At 42.8% G+C, this 16716-nt stretch overlaps 1 protein-coding gene across 1 annotated transcript in view; it reads right to left on the bottom strand.

Moving 5' to 3' along the window:
* The window catches only part of dnah7 (dynein, axonemal, heavy chain 7), a 236137-nt gene that overhangs the window by 200992 nt on the left and 18429 nt on the right, over window positions 1-16716 (bottom strand). Inside the window, exons 4-7 of the mRNA XM_052011084.1 lie at window positions 14443-14599; window positions 13701-13794; window positions 11781-11961; window positions 5803-5872 (exon numbers count right to left, since the gene is read on the bottom strand). Coding sequence (XP_051867044.1) covers window positions 5803-5872; window positions 11781-11961; window positions 13701-13794; window positions 14443-14599 — 502 coding nt within the window. The remainder of the gene's footprint in view (window positions 1-5802; window positions 5873-11780; window positions 11962-13700; window positions 13795-14442; window positions 14600-16716) is intronic.

The raw sequence follows: 16716 nt of genomic DNA on the forward strand, positions 1-16716 counted from the left end.
ACAGGCAGATACAGCAGAGGACCCTGGAGGCTGTTCCTCTCAATAACACGTTTTCTGCTTTGGAGACTGCTGAAGGACATGACCTGCCGGGGCCTAGCAGCAGTAGCCGGGTCTGTGGCACTGGGACTGGTCCTGCTGCTCAGAAGGGAAGAGAGAAGAAGAGGAAGGCAGTAGTGATAGGGAACTCAATAGTCAGGGAAACAGATAGGAGGTTCTGTGGCAGTGAGCATGAATCCCGGATGGTTTGTTGCCTCCCAGGTGCCAGGGTCCGGGATGTCACTGATCGGGTCCACAGGATTCTCGAGCAGGAGGGAGAACGGCCAGAAGTCGTGGTTCGTGTTGGTACCAATGACATAGGTGGGAAGAGGGATGAGGTCCTGAAAAGTGAGTTTAGCGAGCAAGGCAGAAGGCTGAAGGACAGGACCTCGAGGGTAGCGATCTCGGGATTGCTGCCAGTGCCACGCGATAGTGAAGGTAGGAATAGGAGGAGATGGCAGATAAATGCGTGGCTGAGAAGTTGGTGCAGGAGGGAGGGTTTTAGGTTTTTGGATCATTGGGATCTCTTCTGGGGAAGGTGGGACCTGTACAGAGAGGACGGGTTACACCCGAACTTGAAGGGGGCCAATATCCTTGCGGCCAAGTTTGCTAGGGTGGTTCAGGAGGGTTTAAACTAGATTACGAGGGGGAGGGGAACCGGAGGAGTAGGTCAGAGGAAGAAGGGGATGGGGAAAAGGCAGATCTGATAGGTAGAGAGGCTTTGAGGAAGGAGAGGCAGAGTACAGGCTACAAAACTAGTAAGGTGGATGGGCTAACGTGCATTTACTTGAATGCGAGAAGCATCAGGAATAAAGGAGATGAGCTGAGAGCTTGGATAAGTACATGGGATTATGATATTGTGACTATTAAAGAGACATGGCTGACATCGGGGCAGGAATGGATATTGAATATTCCTGGTTTTCGGTGTTTTAAAAGGGATAGGGAGGGGTGGCGATACTGGTCAGGGACACAGTTACAGCTGCAGAAAGGGTAGATAATGTAGAAGGATCCTCTCTAGAGTCAATATGGGTGGAATTTAGGAACAAGAAAGGGGCAGTTACCCTCCTGGGAGTATTCTATAGGCCCCCTGGTAGCAGTAGGGATACTGAGGAGCAGCTTGGGAGGCAGTTTTTGGAGAGATGCGAAAATAACAGGATCATTATAATGGGAGACTTCAACTATCCAAATATTGATTGGCACCTGCTTAGTGCCAAAGGTTTAGATGGGGCGCAGTTTGTTACGTGTGTCCAGGACGGATTCCTGACGCAGTATGTTGACAGGCCAACTAGAGGGAATGCCATATTAGATCTAGTTTTAGGTAATGAACCGGGTCAGGTGACAGATCTATTGGTGGGTGAGCATTTGGGGGACAGTGACCATTGCTCCATAACCTTTAGAATTGTCATGGACAGGGATAGGAGCAAAGAGGATGGGAAGATATTTAATTGGGGGAAGGCGAATTATGAGGCTATAAGGCCAGAACTTGGGAGTGTAAATTGGGGTGACATCTTTGAAGGGAAATGTACTATGGAGATGTGGTCGATGTTCAGAGATCTCTTGCAGGATGTAAGTGATAAATTTGTCCCGATGAGGCAGAGAAGGAATGGTAGGGTGAAGGAACCATGGGTGATGAGAGAGGTGGAACAACTAGTTAGGAAGAAGAGGGCAGCATCCATAGGGTGTAAGCAGCAAGGATCGGACAGGGCCCGTGAGGAATATAGAGTAGCAAGGAAGGAGCTTAAGAAAGGGCTGAGGAGAGTGAGAAGGGGACATGAAAAAGCTTTGGCGAGTAGGGTTAAGGAGAATTCCAAGGCTTTTTTCTCATACGTAAAGAGCAGAAGGATGGCTAGGGTAAAGGTAGGTCCGATTAAAGACAAAGGTGGGAGGATGTGCCAGGAAGCTGTGGAAGTAGGTGAGGTTCTCAATGAATACTTCTCTTCAGTATTCACCAAAGAGAGGGGTCTTGATGATGCTGAGAACAGTGTAGGTGAAGGTAGATATTAAGAGAGAGGATGTGTTGGACTTGTTAGAAAATATTAGGACAGATAAGTCCCCGGGACCTGACGGAATATTCCCCAGGCTGCTTCGTGAGGTGAGGGAGGAGATTGCTGAACCGATAGTTAGGATCTTTGAGTCCTTGTTGTCAATGGGGATGGTACCGGAGGATTGGAGGGTGGTGAATGTTGTCCCCTTTTTCAAAAAAGGTAGTAGGGATAGTCCAGGGAATTACACACCGGTGAGCCTTACGGTTGTGGTGGGTAAGCTGTTGGAAAGAATTCTAAGAGATAGGATCTATAAGCATTTGGAGAAACATGGACTGATTAGGGACAGCCAGCATGGCTTTGTGAAGGGAAGATCTTGCCTCACAAGCCTGATAGGGTTCTTTGAGGAGGTGACCAGGAAGATTGATGAGGGTAGTGCAGTGGATGTGGTCTACATGGATTTTAGTAAGGCGTTTGACAAGGTACCGCATGGTAGGCTTCTTCAGAAGGTTAGAGGCCAAGGGATCCGGGGAAGCTTGGCTGTGTGGATTCAAAATTGGCTTGCCTGTAGAAAGCAGAGGGTTGTGGTGGAGGGAGTGCATTTGGATTGGAGGGCTGTGACTAGTGGTGTCCCACAGGGATCGGTTCTGGGACCTCTACTTTTTGTGATATTTATTAACGACTTAGCTGAGGGTGTGGAAGGCTGGGTTAGCAAGTTTGCAGATGACACAAAGATCGGTGGTGTTGTGAATAGTGTGGAAGGCTGTAGAAGCTTGCAAAGGGATAGTGATAGGATGCAGAGCTGGGCTGACAAGTGGCAGATGAAGTTCAATCCGGAGAAGTATGAGGTAGTACACTTTGGAAGGACAAACTCCAAGGTGGAGTACAAGGTAAGTGGCAGGATTCTGGGCAGTGTAGAGGAGCAGAGGGATCTGGGGGTTCATATCCACAGATCACTGAAAGTTGCCTCGCAGGTGGATAGGGTAGTTAAGAAAGCTTATGGGATGTTAGCTTTCATAAGTCGGGGGATCGAGTTTAAGAGCCGCGAAGTGATGATGCAGCTTTACAAAACTCCGGTTAGGCCACACTTAGAATACTGTGTCCAGTTCTGCTCACCTCATTATAGGAAGGATGTGGAGGCGTTGGAAAGGGCGCAGAGATTTACCAGGATGCTGCCTGGATTAGAAAGTGGACAGCCAGCGCCTCTTTCCCAGGGCGCCAATGCTCAAAACAAGAGGACATGGCTTTAAGGTATTGGGTGGGAAGTTCAAGGGTGATGTCAGAGGGAGGTTTTTCACCCAGAGAGTGGTTGGTGCATGGAATGCACTGCCTGGGGTGGTGGTGGAGGCTGATACATTGGACAAGTTCAAGAGATTGTTAGATAAGCATATGGAGGAATTTAAGTTAGAGGGATATGTGGGAGGAAGGGGTTAGATAGTCTTAGGTATGGTTTGAAGGGCAGCACAACATCGTGGGCCGAAGGGCCTGTATTGTGCCGTATTGTTCTCTGGTTCTATAAATCTAGTCAAAAGGAAAAGAAAAGCTTACAAAAGGTACAGAGAGCTAGGTAATTTTGGAGATCTGGAAGAGTATAAGGCTAACAGGAAGGAGCTTAAGAAGGGGATTAGGAGAGCTGGAAGGGGGCATGAGAAGGCCTTGGTGGGCAAGATTAAGGAAAACCCCAAGGCATTCTACAAGTATGTGAAGAGTAAGAGGATAAGATGCGAAAGAATAGGGCCTATCAAGTGCAGCAGTGGGAAAGTGTGTATGGATCCGGAAGAAATAGCAGAGGTACTTAATGAATACTTTACATCAGTATTCACTATGGAAAAAGATCTGGGGGATTGTAGTGAGGACTTACAGCAGGCTGAAAAGCTTCAGCACGTAGATACTAGGAAAGAGGAGGTGCTGAAACTTTTGGAAAGCATCAAATTGGATAAGTCACCGGGACCAGATGAGATGTACCCCAAGCTGCTGTGGGAGGCGAGGGAGGAGATTGTGGAGCCTCTGACGATGATCTTTGCATCATCGATGGAGACGGGAGAGGTTCCAGAGGATTGGAGGGTTGCAGATGTTGTTCCCTTATTCAAGAAAGGGAGTAGAGATAGCCCAGGAAATTATAGACCAGTGATGGTAAACTGATGGAGAAGATCCTGAGAGGCAGGATTTATGAACATTTGGAGAGGTATAATATGATTAGGAATAGTCAGCATGGCTTTGTCAAGGGCAGGTCCTGCCTTACGAGCCTGATTGAATTTTTTGAGGATGTGACTAAATACATCGATGAAGGGAGAGCAGTAGACGTAGTGTATATGGATTTCAGCAAGGCGTTTGATAAGGTATCCCACGCAAGGATTATAGAGAAAGTAAGGAGGCATGGTATCCAAGGGGATATTGCTTTATGGATCCAGAACTGGCTGGCCCACAGAAGGCAAAGAGTGGTTGTTGAAGGGTCTTAATCTGCATGGAGGTCGGTGACCAGTGGTGCACCTCAAGGATCTGTTCTGGGACCCTTACTCTTTGTGATTTTTATAAACGACCTGGATGAGGAAGTGGAGGGATGGGTTCGTAAGTTTGCGGGTGACACAAAGGTTGGAGGTGTTGTGGATAATATAGAGGGCTGTCAGAGGTCACAGAGGGACATAGATAGGATGCAAAGTTGGGCTGAGAAGTGGCAGATGCAGTTCAACCCAGATAAGTGTGAAGTGGTTCATTTTGGTAGGTCAAATTTGATGGCAGAATATAGTCTTAATGGTAGGACTCTTGGCAGTGTGGAGGATCAGAGGGATCTTGGGGTCAGAGTCCATAGGACGCTCAAAGCAGCTGCACAGATTGACTCTGTGGTTAAGAAGGCATATGGTGTATTGTCCTTCATCAATCGTGGAATTGAATTTAGGAGCCGAGAGGTATTGTTGCAGCTATATAGGACCCTGATCAGACCCCACTTGGAGTACTGTGCTCAGTTCTGGTCGCCTCACTACAGGAAGGACGTGGAAGCCATAGAAAGGGTGCAGAGGAGATTTACAAGGATGCTGCCTGGAATGCGGAGCATGCCTTATGAAAGCAGGTTGAGGGAACTCGGCCTTTTCCCCTTGGAGCGATGGAGGATGAGGGGAGACCTGATAGAGGTATATAAGATGATGAGAGGCATTGATCATGTGGATAGTCAGAGGCTTTTCCCTAGGACTGAAAAGGTGGCCACAGGAGGACATAGGTTTAAGGTGCTGGGGAGTAGGTACAGAGGAGATGTCAGGGGTAAGTTTTTTTACTCAGAGAGTGGTGAGTGTGTGGAATGGGCTGTTGGCAACAGTGGTGGAGGCGGATACGATAGGGTCTCTTAAGACACTGTTGGATAGGTACATGGAGCTGAGTAAAATAGAGGGCTATGGGTAAGCCTAGTAATTTCTAGGGTAGGGACATGTTCAGCACAGCTTTGTGGGCCGAAGAGCCTGAATTGTGTTGTAGGTTTTTCTATGTTTCTATGGTTAAACCCAGACTGGAATATCTGTCATGTCTGCAACATTCTAGTATGCACACTTACAAATACCATTTACAGGAGCTTGTAACTGAATATATCCGGTACAATATTATTTGATACACCACACACCTTATGATCACAAGGTTTTATAATGTTCTGTGTATTTTTTCTACCAGATATATAAAGTGAGCATAAGGAATCAGTAACATGCATAAAAATGCCATAGCTTTGTGACAAAAATTCTTTTGTTGTTGTCCCATTTATTTCATACTTTCAAATAACATCACTTCATAGAATCCTTCTTACTCTGCACGATGACCAGGGAGTACTTTCTTTTCTTCCTCTTTCTCTCTGGGATCTCTTAAAACGAAGTCCACTGAAAATATGAAAAATACATTTATAAATGAAATGCAAATATTCAAATTACTATTCAAATATTGACACAAATACAGTCAACTTCTATGCATTGTATGATTACATATTTTTGTGGTGTTTCCAACCTATTTCCAGAAGTCAGAAAATATTCTCAAACAGTACACAATGGTTGGAATGTACACCATCTGTCAGAACTCACAGAGAGAAATGGGGTCCAATTCTTCAAGCACAATACATATAACAAGAAATTAACTATGGGTTATTTTTCAGAACCAACTTGCTCTTTTCAGAATTTTCTGTTTTCGTTTCAGATTTGCAGGTATATTGTGATGTATATTCATGGATTCTCTATTTATTTAACCCCTGAATGGAGATATGCCAATTAAAACCTAAAAGCATACTTTCCGAATCAAAGATATAGATAAAGAACTTCAGTATTCCATTCTACATTGCAATCTACCTTGTTCAGTTCTACAGTTCATTACATAAGTTACATATCAATTATAAAGGTGGATTTGCAAAGTAACATTCTCCAGAAAAATAGACAGAAATAACAAGCTTAATTTTTCATGAAATATTTATCAATTTATATTTTTAAAAAGGATTAATCAACAGTAATCTCACTTTTCAAAATCTGTTCCATATGATGTTCGGTAAGGACATATTTGATTTACCAGGGTTGCTTCCGGCTTGTTAATTTTGTTCTGAGGCTTTCCAGATATGTAAAGCACAATTCAAGCCGTGTAAACTGTGGTTATCTTAAATATTTTTAAAAATATAAGTGACATTTCCTCTCATGATCTACTTCAACATGGATAGATCTGGTTCTACCAGATTGACCTTAATTTCACACCAATATTTTGTTGAAAGTACAATACATGGTTACCTAGAGTCTGCAGCACAGAAACAAACTCTGGGCTCATCAGGTTTCACCTTAAATGTATCAAAGCCTTTGTCTGCAAGCTCTTGGTGCTGCTTGCGACTAAAGCAATGGCAAAAGTAGGAATTCTGTCAAATCACAACACTGGCAGGTACCAGAAAGTATCAAATCATGCCAGATGGGACACTCAGTTTTTGAAGGTATAATAACTTTTAATTCTCCTCTAAAATATATTACAAACAATGAACTATTTGCAAAATACCGGTTAACTATTTACAGACATGATAGAATTATCTATGCACACGGTTATAAATTTAATCAAATATAAACTAACTCAGTCTCTTTGTCCTCTCAATTACAAACCTCTTCAACTAGCTGTACTTAACACATCTGATACATCCCAGTACTGATAATTCCAGTGGATCACTGTTCCTTGCCAGAGCTCAGAAGAGAGCATCTGTTGCTGAAGTCAAGAGTCAGGCATGCAAATGAGTAGCCTGCTCAGTGAAGCCAACTGAATGCAATTAGGGCTTCAATGCTGGCATGTTCCTGTCCTTTCAGTGGTTTTGAAAAATTTTGCATTGGTGGTACTGTTCCGGTGCTTCAAGGGTGCCTACTGTAGGTTAGTCTGTGATTCATAAGCATACAGGAGGGCAAGGATTACTGATACACACTTTGGTACCAGGTCTTGATTTTCAAACACCCTTTTTTCAGACAGATATGCTGGCATACTGAACACGTTGGTCAATTTCATCACTGAAGTGCGCCTTCACAGAGAGTTGGCCCCTAATACATGGGAAATGGTCCAGGTTTACCAGGGTCTTGTCCTGGACATTTATTGTTGGAGCATGTACAGTCCAATGGGGACTAGTGGGTGGAGGAAGCGAAATGCCATGGTTATTGGGGATTCTATAGTAAGGGGTACGGATAGCAGATTCTGTGATAGCGACAATGAGTCTCGGATGGTGTGTTGCCTCCCTGGTGCCAGGGTACGGGATATCACGGACCGGGTCCAGAATATTCTGAGGGGAGAGGGTGAGCAGCCAGAAGTCTTGGTACATGTAGGTACCAATGACATAGGTAGAAAAAGAGAAGAGGTCCTGAAGGAGGAATACAAGGCATTGGGGAGAAGGTTGAGAAGTAGGACCTCAAGGGTAGTAATCTCAGGATTACTACCTGTGCCACGTGTCAATGATAGGAAGAATAGAAAGCTCTGGCAGATGAATGCGTGGCTGAGTGACTGGTGCAGGGGGCAGGGCTTCAGATTTTTGGATAATTGGGACCTTTTTTGGGGGAGGCATGACCTATTCGCTAAGGATGGGTTGCACCTAAACTCCAGAGGTTCCAATATCTTGGCGGGAATGTTTGATTTAGTTGTAGGGGAGGGTTTAAACTGATCTGGCAGGGAGATGGAAACCAGGATGTTAGGTTACAAGATGCTAAGGTAAAGGAGGGAGTTTATAGAAACAAGTCCAATGAGGACGGCAAGAAGGACAGGCAAGTGAGAAGTCAGGATAATTTGCTGAATAATAGAAGTACAACAAGTCAGGATGTTAGGATACAGAATGTTAGGATAGGGGATGAGGGATATAGGAACATGTCTAAGGTAGTATGTAGTGAAGATGGTAAGAAGGATAGACAGGTGGAAAGCCAGGATAATCTGCTGAACAATAGAAGTACAACAAAATTAATAGCAGATACCGGACTAAACGTACTGTATTTAAATGCACGTAGCATTAGGAATAAGGTAGATGACCTAGTGGCACAACTACAGGTTAATAAGTACGACATTGTGGCAATCACCGAGTCATGGCTTTATGACGGATGCGATTGGGAACTGAATGTCCAGGGGTACACAGTGTATAGGAAGGATAGGCGGGTAGGCAGAGGGGGAGGTGTGGCCATGATGGTTAGTAGTGATATAAAATCGATAGAAAGGAAGGATATTGGGTCAGAGGAGGTGAAATCCTTGTGGGTGGAGCTAAGGAATAGCAAGGGTAAAAGGACAATGGTAGCAGTCATATATAGGCCCCCTAATAGCAGTCAGCAAGTGGACGATAAGTTGCAGTTTGAGATAGAAAAAGCATGCCAGAGTGACAATGTGAAGATAATTATGGGGGATTTTAACATGAAGGTGGACTGGGAAATCCAGAATGGCGGTAGTACTCAGGAGAGGGAGTTTGTGGAATGTCTAAGGGACGTTTTTCTAGAGCAACTTGTTGAAGAGCCCACCAGGGGATCGGCTGTTTTGGATTGGGTGCTGTGTAATGAACCGGAGGTGATTAGGGAACTAAAGGTAAAGGAACCACTGGGAACCAGTGATCACAATATGATTGAGTTCAGTTTCAAGTTTGAGAAGGAGAAACAGGTAACTGGTGTACCGATATTTCAATGGAACAAAGGAAATTACAATGGTATGAGAGAGGAGTTGGCCCTAATTGATTGGAAGAGTAAGCTGGCTGGAGGGACGGCAGAGGAGAAATGGAAGGAATTTCTACAGGAAATAACGAAATTGCAGGATAGATATATTCCAAGAAAAAAGGTTTTTAATGGAAAAAAGGCACAAATGTGGATAACAAAAGAGGTGAAGGCTAAAATAAAAGCAAAAGGGGTGGCGTACAAAGAAGCAAAAATTAGTGGCAAAACAGAGGACTGGGAAGCTTTTAAAAACCTGCAGAGAGAAACTAAGAAGGTCATTAGGAAAGAAAAGAGGAATTATGAAAGGAAGTTGGCGGATAACATTCGAAAGGATACTAAGAGATTTTTTAAATACATAAGGTGTAAAAGAGAGACACGGGTTGATAATAGGACCAATTGATAACGGTGCAGGAGCTATTATAATGAACGATAGAGAGATGGCAGAGGAATTGAATGAATATTTTGCATCGGTCTTCACCGTGGAGGACATCAGCAATGTGCCAGTTAGTCAGGAGTCTCACGAAATGGAATTGAGTTCAGTTAAGATTACTAGGGAGAAGGTGCTAGGAAAACTAAATGGACTAAAGACTGATAAGTCTCCCGGACCGGATGAGGTGCATCCCCGCGTTCTGAAGGAGGTGGCTTTAGAGATAGTGGAGGCATTGGCGATTATTTTCCAGAAATCGATAGATTCAGGCGTGGTTCCAGAGGACTGGAGGGTCGCAAATGTAGTTCCGTTGTATAAGAAAGGAGGGAGGCAGCATAAAGGAAATTACAGACCTATTAGTCTGACGTCAGTGGTGGGAAAGTTATTGGAATCTATCCTCAAAGACGGGGTTACGGAATACCTAGAGGCGCAGGGCAGGATAGGTCCTAGCCAACATGGTTTTGTGAAGGGAAGATCCTGCCTGACCAACCTATTGGAGTTTTTTGAAGAAATCACAGGCAAGGTGGATAAGGGAGAGGCGGTAGATGTTGTGTATTTAGACTTTCAAAAGGCCTTTGATAAGGTGCCTCACAAGAGACTGATTAATAAGATTAGAGGTCATGGAATTACGGGTAGGATAACAGAATGGGTGGAGCATTGGCTGGTTGACAGGAAGCAAAGAGTGGAAATAAAAGGATCTCGTTCTGGCTGGTTACCGGTTACTAGTGGTGTGCCGCAGGGGTCGGTGTTGGGACCGCTCCTTTTTACCTTGTACATTAACGATTTGGATGATGGAATAAATGGTTTCGTGGCTAAGTTTGCGGATGACACCAAGATAGGGGGAGGAGTAGGGAGTATTGAAGAGATAGGAAGGTTGCAGAGGGACCTAGACAGTTTAGGAGAATGGGCAAGGAAATGGCAGATGAGATTCAATGTAGGGAAATGTGCAGTTGTACACTTTGGAAGCAGAAATAAGCAGGCAGATTATTATCTAGGAGGAGAGAAAATCCAAAGCACGGAAGTACAAAGGGACTTGGGGGTACTCGTGCAGGATACCTTAAAGGTTAACCACCAGGTCGGATCGGTGGTAAAGAAAGCGAATGCTATGTTGGCATTCATTTCGAGAGGTATAGTGTATAAAAGTAAGGAAGTATTGATGAGGCTCTACGGGGCACTAGTGAGGCCTCATTTGGAATATTATGCGCCGTTTTGGGCCCCACATCTTAGGAGGGATGTGTTGACGTTGGAGAGGGTTCAGAGGAGATTTACGAGGATGATTCCAGGAATGAAAGGGCTTAAGTATGAGGAGCGTTTGTCGGCTCTTGGACTGTACTCGCTGGAGTACAGAAGAATGAGAGGGGACCTCATAGCGACATTTAAAATATTGATAGGAAAGGACAGAGTAAACGTGGCTAGGCTGTTTCCCTTGGTGGGTGAGTCCAGGACCAGAGAGTACAATCTTAGAATTAGAGGGTACAGTTTCAAAACAGAGATGAGGAAAAATTTCTTTAGCCAGAGGTTGGTGAATTTGTGGAACTCCTTGCCACGTACAGCAGTGGAAGCCAGATCAGTGGGGGCGTTCAAGGAGGAGATAGATAGATATCTAAATAGTCAGGATATCAAGGGATATGGGGATAAAGCCGGTAATTGGGATTAGAACAGATTTTTTTTTCTTCTTCCCCCATTCCCCATTTCTACTTCCCTTTCCTTGGAGCAGACTCAATGGGCCGAATGGCCTGCTTCTGCTCCCTTGTCTTGTGATCTTGTGATTTGGTGATGTTGAATGTACAGTTAATATTTGGTTGAGGTTCCCCTAGCTGGAGTATCTAGAATGAAGCGTCACAGTCTCCAAAGGTATAAGCCATTTGGGACAGGAGAAATTTCTTTAACCAGAGGGCATTGAACATTTGGAATGGTTTACCCAAGAACAGTGGTGGCTCAGTTGCTGAGCATATTCAAAGTACCTAAAAATTTATTAATCATTGAGGAAATCAATGAATATGGGGGACGGGTTATTGTAGGAAAATGGCACTGAGGTAAAAGGTCTGACGTGATCTTATTGAATGGCAGAGCAGGCACGAGGGGCTGAATGGCCTCATGCTGCTTCTATTTACTTTCTTATGCTCACAAGCTAAAACAGTAATCTGGTATGTTAGTAAATATACACTACTCAAGGGCTTTTACCTATTGCCTTCTTTACACTAAGAAGGTAATCTTCTTTCATCTCATCTGAAAGTGACTCAATAACTTCACTGTATGTTTTGAGTCGTAATGGTACCAAGGACAAAACAACGTCCAACCAACTGTCCTCCAAAGGAGCTACATGTTCTGTATCTATTCCATGGTTAATATAATAGTAATACCTCTGTAAAATTAAAAAAACAAAAAACAGAGTTAACAAGTAACAGTAGAATGACCTTGGTTACATGAATAATACTAATGCAGTTGAAACCACTGACATTTGGAGCAGCACAGTGACGCTACAGATAATGCAGCTCCAGTGATTGGGTTCAAGTCTGACTTCTGGTGCTGTCTATGTGGAGTTTGCACATTCATGTGATCACGTGGGTTTCTACCAAGTGCTCTGCTTTCCTCCCATATTCCAAAGTCAACCTGAAACATTAGCTCTGTTTCTCTTCCCACAGATGCAGCCTGACCTACTGAGTATTTCCAGCATTTTCTGTTTTTATTACAGTTAAGAAGCATTATATTAGTCTAGTAATTTCCCATCAGAGATACAAGGACCAAGCAGTCCTTTTCTGTGGTGAAGTTCTGAAAACAGTTCTAGAGTTCTAAAAACAACCAAGTCACTTGCAGGGCACCCTTGCAACAATCACAGGTTAAACAGCAGTGATAATTAGCTTTTGTTTATATTCCGTTTTTTAAATCTTCTGTTATCTCACTATATAGTGATGTTGAATAGTTTAATTTTAACCTCCTAATTGCTGTTAGGGTATTAGAGTAGCATTTCGAGACATTCTTTTAAAGAACATCAGAGTAAGACCATCAATTTAAATAATATCAAAATTAAAACTCAAAAGATTTACATTATTTAAGTGAACACTTAATTTAAATGCAACTTTACATCCTGGAAAGCAGCATTTAAAGTTTGTAGTTCCAGTTAATCCTTCATTATTTTGGTTAAATGACCAATAGTAGATTATCTTAAAGGACCTTTTAGGATTGGTAATCTCTCTTTTTTCTTCATTTCCCATAGTCCAAATTTATGATGGGCAATTATCTTAATTAGACAATAATAATTTTCCATCATAGGAATCAACAAGAATGCATTACAAGCGTGATATTTTGGGCCTATCAAAAAGGTGCAATTACCTTAAATCTTTATTGGACACACGTACATCAAAACACACAGTGAAATGCATATATTTACTCCTCTTTAATACCAGTTGGTCAAATTTTTAGTTTAACAGGAATAAATTAACTGTGAACACCAGTTTACTCATCAATTGAAGGGTCACCTCTTCCTCTACCCCCAAGTTTACCTGCTGTCAAAGCTTTCACTGTTATGAATGTTTGTGAATGATTAGTCTTGGACAAAATCTTAGAGTTAAAAGACTAACAACCCACATGTACTTAAGAACAATCAAAACCAGGCACAGATTCCCAGCCCAAAAACTGAGAAATCATGGAGGTCTGCATTGCCTAGACCAGCATAGTGCAAGTATCCAACAGCCAATAATCTGCTGAGCAAGAAGGCTGCAGTACAGCCTGCCCACAAAAGTAGTCCAGTTACAGGCATGATGGCCAGCAGATCCATGCAGTGATTCAGCCTCATTGCTGACTGAAAATTCTTGGCCAATGAGGAAAACATGCTCACCACTGACTTCTAAAAGTTTTCCTTATAGAATCTGCACAGTTGCAATATGGGATAGAGGAATAGCTGTATCCTTCACAGGGAAACCCTGAAGTCAAAAGGGCCTTCCTTAAAATAAGATGATCAACTTGAAGGGCAAGGGTGTGTGGCAGAAACAAACATGACCCAGCCTCAAAGTAAACTGAAAGAAAGCTGCAATCTGAACCACGCTCAGAAATATTAAGAAATTTAAATGTTTTGTTTTAAAATTGCAAGCATTGTTTTCTCACAAGAATGTCTTTCTCCACTGCTGAAGGACGTCCAGCTGTTGAAGGATCTGTTTCGTCCAAAGGAGGAGGCTGTCTAGCTGCACATTCTTGCTGCCTATTATTTAAAATGGCCAAAGGCAAATTAAGCTATTGGAAGTAAATACAGAAAATCTTGGCATACAAATGTATTTCAGGAACAATTTTGTCAGTTTTGAAAATGTGTATTTTTAAATATTTAGTGAAATAATATACATTAAAACATTGTACAATGTCCTAAAGTCAGCCACACAAATGGAATTAAGATCATAATAGAAATGTTTCATTTTGCATAAGATTGGGTTATGATCTTCCCCAATTAAGTAATTGGATGGCAATCCCCAGCTAGCCTGTAATGCATGATGTAACCTGTGCATGTTACTGTTCAAAACTTTTTTGCAAAACTTGTTTGCAATTCTTACTGCACAAATCTATAACAATGAGTTGACCTCAAAGGATAAAGTGGAAGTCTGAGAATTGGTATAATTTTTGTGGCACTCTGTATATTCCTCACCCTGCAGTCTCCTAGTATATTCCCTTAAAAATTTTGTTTCAATGAGATCAACACTTATTCTTCTAAGTTCAGATAAATATAAACCTATTCTAATTAATTCCTCCCCCACACAATTCCCACATTACAGAAATCTATCTGATGAACCTTCTTTGTATTAAAAACACATTTTACAATAATGTTAAACATGACAACATGACAAGAACATTCACCTACGTAATAATATTAACTAGAGCACTTCTAAACTGCTCACGATCCTTTTTTGGCAGGGAAGATCCATCATGGGTTGACCGAGTCCCTCCAGTTGTGCTGATAACAGAAGTTCCTGATTCCCAAGCTTTGCTTCGTTTGCGTTTTTGGGGTGGTGAACCCCCTGTAAACAAGAGGTTATTATTTTAATGTTTATGTACATGAAAACAACTTGTAATGATTCTCTCTATTCAGAGGATAAAGTTAAAGATGTAGCCCATTATTTAAATTTGATCCTAAATAATCCTTGAACAGCAAAACAGTTATGTTTGTTGATGTTGTGAATATAAAATACTAGTAAAAATATTACTGTAGGAAGTACCAAGCAAACATGGCCAGATTGAAAGCTTCAGTTATATTACTCGAACACATTCCATCACTCAGGACAAATAGCACACAAATGAATGCAGCAGAAGGCAAGCAAAGGAGTACAGGCATGTCCCAACACCATTGTGAAGGTTGAAGTCAGCATCCAGGCTGAAATCTTATGTCCATTACAAGTATTTTCAGAAGTTTCTTGGATGTAACTTGTTCTAGCTCTCTCACATGACCTAATTACATTACACAAGGCTTTGTCAGAGTCGTACAGCACAGAAATGGGCCCTTCAGCCCACCATATCCATGCCAACCTTTTTGCCATCTCCACTAATACCTTTTACCCACATTACAACCATATCCTTTTATGCTTTGCCTATTCAAATGCCTGTCTAAATGTCTATTAAACATGGCGATTGTATCTGATTTCACCACCTCCTCTGATTGATATTTTGAATGCACTGCCACTTTGTATGAAAAATTTTCCCCTCAAAACCATTTTAAAAATCCTTGCTCTCACCTTAAATCTATGCCATTATTTTTAATACCTTGCTATGAGAAAAAGATTTTATCTACCCTACCTATGCCACATAATTTTATGTATCTCTAGCAGATCACCCTTCAGCCTTCTTTGCTCCAGGGAAAACAAGCCCAGCCTATCCAATTCCTCCCCATGCATAAAGTCCTCCAATTCAGGCAACATCATGAATCTCATCTGCAATCTGTCTGATACAATCACATTCTTGCTAATAGTGCGGCATTCAGAACTGCACATAGTACTTCAAGTGCAATCTAACCAGTGATTTGTAACGTCATAACTTATTGCCTCATTGATAGGTCATATCTTCTTAGGCAGTCCCTTGGGATTGAGGACGACTTGCTTCCACTTCAGTTCTGTACATTTTGAAATGACTGATGAAACCAAAGTGGGAATCACAGACTCCTCCACAGATGGGTCAGGAAGAACCTAACAGGACAGGCTTGTAAGAGGGCAAGCTCCAAACACCATTTATGCTGAGCTTCCATGTGCTCCCAATGCATAGGCTCAAGGTTATTAATACATTCTCAAATGTTCCTCCTCCACGTTGAGGAGTCATAGCCCAGGGATTCCCAAGAGTCAGTGGGGGTATTGTACTTTTTTTTAAAAAAAGGAGGCTTTGAGGATATACTTGAAACATTTCCACTGTCTCCTTGGTAATCTTTTCTCATGTCAGACCTCAGAGCAGAGCATCTGTTTCAGGAGTCGGGTATCAGGCATGCAAGTGACATGGCCTACTCATGATCTTGGTTCACTCATCCTTCCAGGGGACTTGAAAGATTTTGTGGAGACATGGTTGGTGGTATCTTTCCAGTATTTTGAGCTGTCTGCTGTAGGTAGTCCAAATAACCTGAAGCAAATCGGAAGGTAGGGAACACTACTGTTTAGTAGACAATGAGTTTTGAGTCAGACTTAATGGTGTAGCGGTTGCTACCGCGGAATAAAACAAGACTCTACTCGGAGGATTGCTAAACAGAACTGGTTTATTTTCCCGCCTTGTGCGGGCCCTTTAAGGGAGAAAAACTCCCGCCCAAAAAAACCGGCAATGACGTAAGTCCTACGTCATCAGGACTTTCCCGCGCGCGGGTTCTCCCCGTCGCTCGGAAAGACGAGGCCCGCCGCCATCTTGGGCCTCGTTGCTCCGACTGCCGAGCCGGTTCGCCCGACTAGACGGTGAGTCGCCACAATGGCTTAGTTTTCAAATATCCTTTACCACAAGTGACTAAAGGGTATACTGGCCTCCTGAAGGCAGTGGTGCATTCACTGACTGGTGGTTCACGAGATATGAAAAGCAGTCCACTGGTTCACATTTTCCAGGATTTCACTATAGACCTTTATAGTCGAGGACAGTGTTGTACAATAGGGCAAGTTGGTGGAGAACCTTTGCC

Source organism: Pristis pectinata, chromosome 1 (assembly GCF_009764475.1).
Source record: "Pristis pectinata isolate sPriPec2 chromosome 1, sPriPec2.1.pri, whole genome shotgun sequence".
Classification (NCBI taxonomy): Eukaryota; Metazoa; Chordata; class Chondrichthyes; order Rhinopristiformes; family Pristidae; genus Pristis; species Pristis pectinata.